General features: G+C 53.6%; 1 protein-coding gene across 1 annotated transcript in view; it reads right to left on the reverse strand.

Annotated features, from left to right (window-relative positions):
• Positions 1-25: 25 nt before the first annotated feature.
• Positions 26-5110, reverse strand: part of LACBIDRAFT_232595 (uncharacterized protein) — a gene marked incomplete at both ends in the record, with an annotated part of 12247 nt that continues 7162 nt past the window's right edge. The window contains one exon of the mRNA XM_001878311.1: positions 26-123. Within this exon, the coding sequence (XP_001878346.1) occupies positions 26-123 (98 nt within the window). The remainder of the gene's footprint in view (positions 124-5110) is intronic.

The following is a 5110-nucleotide window of genomic DNA, read 5'->3' on the forward strand; positions in this document are numbered from 1 at the left end:
CTTTCCGCCATGTAAAGTCTTGTACACGATTGCGAAGATAACCAACCAAAGGATGAGCTGGGTCGTCAGCCCCAAAGAATTGCATCGCTTCCTTCACGCGGTCCGGCGTATATACATCGTCCACTTAACAACAGGCAATGACTTCTTCAGCTTTCAGCAGAGAATAGGAAAACCACGATGTACCTGTAATAATTGCAAGCGCCTGGTCGTCGCGTGGGTCTCGCAATGCGACGCGAACACCGGGAGCAAGACTGAGGCGGTCAATGTCTTCTTTTTTTTTTTTTTTTTTTTTTTGTGTCAGATTTAAGTCTATTGGGGCAGAGCCCCATGTCAGACCTTACAACTTTGTAGACTACCTAAGGCCCCTAATGCCTGTGTTCCTGACCCCCTAGGAGACCGTCCCTTGCACTGGTGGAGGCACGCCCATGGCGACCATTCCCCCACACAGCCCGGCACAGAAACGCCGTTTAGGGACGCATCTATATAGCGAGCGGGGTAGCCTCATTCTCTCTGCTTAACTGTGCATTCCATCGGTCATGTGTTTCGTCTTCTAAGTACCCGACCGCATTAGCGATAGGTACAGCCGTATGGGACGAGCGTGATCAGGTGAATGAGAAAGTTTGTTTTGGTGTGTTGCTGTTTTCTAGAGTGTGACTTTGAATATATTCGGGCTGGCATCGTTTGATTTTGAGCTTGAGATCTGCAAAGGCTGAGGTGCGGGTAGAATAGATGGTAGGGTGGGGTGTTGAGGGCGAGCCCTCTGACTGTGGGCCAGTTTGGCCGTTATTGCTTCATGCTTATGGAACAATCCCTGTAAGAAGAGTGCTACCTGTCAATCATCCTCAGAATCCAGTTGAGAGACGTCACCTATGGCATCTCCTAGCGTGTTCTTGAATCTCCCCGACCGCCCCACATAGCGAAGCAGCTCCTTTATCCTGTCCAAGCTCGCCAGTATTGCCTTAAGGTCCCTCGAGTAGCGCCCTAGGGCTCTATCCATATCGTAACGCTCTGCCGCGTACGTCTGACATTCAAACAGGTAGTGTACCACCGTCTCCGTTATCGTCAATCGACCGGTCCCCCAGCACAACTCACACCGGCTGGTGACTGACCTCTTGATGCGGTATAGGTAGCTGTTCAACGGTATATGCCCTGTGCGCAACTGTGTTAGCAAGCTCGCCTGTGATCTGGACAAAACTTCGCTAGTCCGCCTGAATTTATTGAACGAGAACTTCGCGTCAACGTGTTGGAACCTTGCATATCGAGGCGAGGCCTTCCAGGTCTCGAGCCACCTGTTCTTCAGCTTCTCCGCGAACTCTTGCTTCACTGCAGTGGCGCTGGTGGGCAAGCACTCCCGGAGTATTGGCGGTAGATCCTCTGGTGGGCTTGACTCTCCCTGTGCTGCCCTCTTTGCCTCCTCGTCAACCCTTTCATTGCCCTTCACACCCTTGTGCGCTGCCACCCACGTCAACGCAAACTTTGCTGTTCCTGCTGGAGGGATGTGATCGTCAGTCCCATCTGTCATAACGTCTGTTAGCCTGAGATACTCAAGAACCAGGTGTTGCCCTGGCCCAGTCTTCCGTGCCCCCGTTGCCTTGATGAAAGCCTGACTGTCCGTATAGCTGGTTGCCGCCGAATTTCCCACCTCCTTCTGCCCTTGTAACATCCATGCTGCCAGAATCGACCCTACTGCTTCCCCCTCGAACGTCGTGTGCCTCTTTAGCGATCCCAGGTGGTATCGAAGTATCCTTTCCGGCTCCTCAACCCCCTTCCTGTACAGGACCGCAGCTGCTCCCACTTTCCCTTCATAGCCTGATCCATCCGTGTATATACGAATCTCTGACTCATCCTTTCCTTCGTTTTTGATTGACACCTCCTTCGATTCTGCGATCTTGGTCGTAAAAGCTCTTCTGTAGGTTGGCGGCCTGGGGTCTGGCATGATGGTTTCGAAACGCTGTGGCTTGATCTTGAAGCATTCGATTAGTTTCTGTAAAGGAGAACGGTGAGTCTTCGCTGGCGTCCTACTGTACCCTCTGAGCATATCCCTTATCGGGTGACCACTCGGGAGCGTTGAGGCTCGCACTACTGCCGCGTGACAGACACGTTCGAGCATTAGGTTCACTGGCAAAACGCCAGCGTGGGCGTCCAACAGGTCGTTGGGCGAGGTCCACATTCCCCCTGTGATTGCCCGCGTGGCTATCCTCTGTATCTTACCCATGGACTTCAGCGCCCTTACTGACCCGCTGTTCCTTCTCATGCCCTCCTTCTTGTGCGGAGGTACATACCAGACGTCCAATGCGTACGTCATCTTCGGGATGGCCACCGAAATGTAAAGAAGACGCATGAGCCTGGGCCGGATACCTATGTTGGTGCGGGTTAGCCTGCGGAACATAAGAACATAGGATGTTGCCTTTGCTATCGCCTCGTTCTCCTGTGTTCTCCACCTCAGCTGACCATCCACATGTACTCCCAAGTATTTGTAGCTGTCCACCTCTTTTATCACCTTCCCTCTAAGTCGAAGTACCGGGTTAGGGCGATCGTCGGGTTTTCTTGCGTTTGGCTGACAGTGCATCACGGCGACCTTGCTGATCTCGAAGGTGGAGTTGTGGTCTTGCGCCCAGTCGAATCCGCCATTCTTCCTTTCCATGTAACTTTTGAGTGCCCTAGTCGTCCCCTTGAGTGTTTTGGCCGTTGCTATGACGAGGGCGTCATCCACGTAGCCAATGGCGTCTTCGTCCAACCGCCTCAAGGCTTCTAATAGGTCAGCGTTGTACAATATGTAGAGGAGCATCGAAATTGGATCCCCCTGTCCTATCCCATTTGCGATTTCAATGAGCTCGGAGACAAAATCGTCGAACTTGAGCTTGGTCTTCCTCCCCTGTAGCAGCCGCTCGATAAACTTCACGTATGCCACTGGGATTCGCCTTTTCTTCAAGTTGTGTATTAGTCTGTCAGTGACCGCATTCGGAAAGGCCCCCTCGACGTCTAAGAAGAGCACGGAGGCGACCTTTCTCTTACCCCAGGCTGACTTTATCCTGTCAACCAGGTAGTGAATGGCGTCCGTTGTCGTGCGACCCGGTCTTCCGCCAAAATGTGTGTCAGGAAGCAGGGTGTTCTTCTCCACCAGGTGGCTGATGCTTTCCGCCACTATCGCCGTCAGTACCTTAGGAATGGTGCACAACAGGGCTATCGGGCGGTACGCCTTCGGTACTTCGTAGCTGGGCTTGCCTGGCTTCCTCAACACCGCAGTGGTGAACTCCTGCCATCCTGCATAGTAGGTCCTTAGCGCGAAAACGCCTCTGAACAGGTGTAGCAGGTATTCCGCGATCTGCTCATAACACTTCTGTAGTACCACGTTAGGGATTTCGTCGGGGCCGCTGGCCTTGAAGGGGGAGAGCCTCCTGACTTGGCGCTCGATCTGCTCCTGGGAGATGGGCGGCGGTGGTGGAAGCGGTTCTGGGTACACATAGTTCTCTGGGACCCTGGAACGATCCGGCTTCTTGGGGAAGAACATCTGTGCCAGGACCTCCGCCTTACCTTCGTTTGTGTTGACTTCCCGTGGTAAGGCGCCATCGCCCTCCCCAGGGATCTTGAGTGTTGGTATGCGAGACTTACCCCCATCCCCGACTGGTTCCTTGAAGTACTTGTTTGCCGTCCACAGGTCTTGCTCCGCCGCGTTCTCCAGGAACTCTTCCCAGTGCCCTCTCTTTGCATCAACAATTGCCCCTCCGTACGCGTTCCTAGCCTCACGTAGCTCTGTGTGAGATGCGTGATCTGGCAAGGCTCTGAACTTGTATGCGAGGCGACTTAGCTTCTTTATGGTGGTTTTCTGCCGGCTGAGGTCGCTGTTCCACCATCTTTTGGAGAATGGGCATGGCTTGTTTTCTGAAACCCTGGTCCTGATCGTATCCTGGATCGCCGCCGTGAGGTCTTCAGCTGACTGTCGAAACTGTTGTTCCGTCGTCAACGGCTGTGGAGGCGGCATTTCGAGGAGTCGGGCTGCCAGGTTTTCTTGAAAGTCTTCCCAGTCCACGGCCCTGAAGTTGTAGGAAACACGTGGGGTTGAACGCGCTTGCGGCAAGTCGATGTATGTGGCTATGGGAAAGTGATCAGTAGCTGGCGGACGAAGTGAAGGGTCAACTTCGCATCGGATTATCAAGTCATAGACATCTTCTGTACACCATACGTTGTCAGGCCGTGAGTACTTCTTGGTTACCATATGTTCCAAAGTCGGTTGTCCCCTCGGTAATGCCATCTTCAGATTTAGGTCAGCCAATATTTCTATCAGCTTCCCTGCATCTTCCAATGCCTTGGCCGTGAAGAGCCTGTTGTCCGACTCGTCGTCCCACATGGGGTGGTGTCTGTTGAAGTCGCCTGCCCAGTAGAGGTGATCATCCTGTCTTGACATGACCTCCGTTCGGTTTGTGCGTAAGAACTCGCAGACCGTGCGTAGCGTTCTTGAGTGTCCACAATCGTTGTATATGTTGATAACCGTCAGCCGCCCATACGCTCCTGCTAGCTGAATGACAGTGACGTCGTTAGTTCCTGGCACGTTCATAATCTTCCACGACTTCGTTGCCAGCGCTGCGCTAACCCACGTCACCGCCCTCGTTGTTGGCGCCCCATCCTTGAATCGGTCCATTGGCATTACCGCCACATAGCCGTTTGGTGTTCTGATATTTCCTGTAAAAGTTATATGCGGCTCCTGCACCAACACAATGTCCCATTCCTTTCCCGATACCCTGTTGTACAGCTCTAGATGCGCCCTTTGAGACTTGTTAAGGTTGACCTGCAGTATCCGTAATCTAGTCGGCGTTGGTTCCAGTTGTTCAGACATGGGTCACGGTCAAGGTGGGGGCGCTATCGGGGGGCGGCGATCTGTTGCTCGATGCCGGCGGAGCTATTGGGGACTCTGGGTTAGGGAACGAAGGAGGGGGAGACTTATCTGCTGGTGCCTTGGACCGTTGGCGCGCCCTGGCCTCCCTGGCGTACGGTCTTCCACCTGGGGCAGCCTGGTCGAAGTTGAGCTGTGTTTGTCGGTACCTGCTTCTTTGCGAGCCTGCCTGGGCATAGTTGACCTGAATGTCAGTTGGGGGTGGGACCCTGCGACCTT

This window comes from Laccaria bicolor, genomic scaffold, assembly GCF_000143565.1.
Source record: "Laccaria bicolor S238N-H82 LACBIscaffold_6 genomic scaffold, whole genome shotgun sequence".
NCBI lineage: Eukaryota > Fungi > Basidiomycota > Agaricomycetes > Agaricales > Hydnangiaceae > Laccaria > Laccaria bicolor.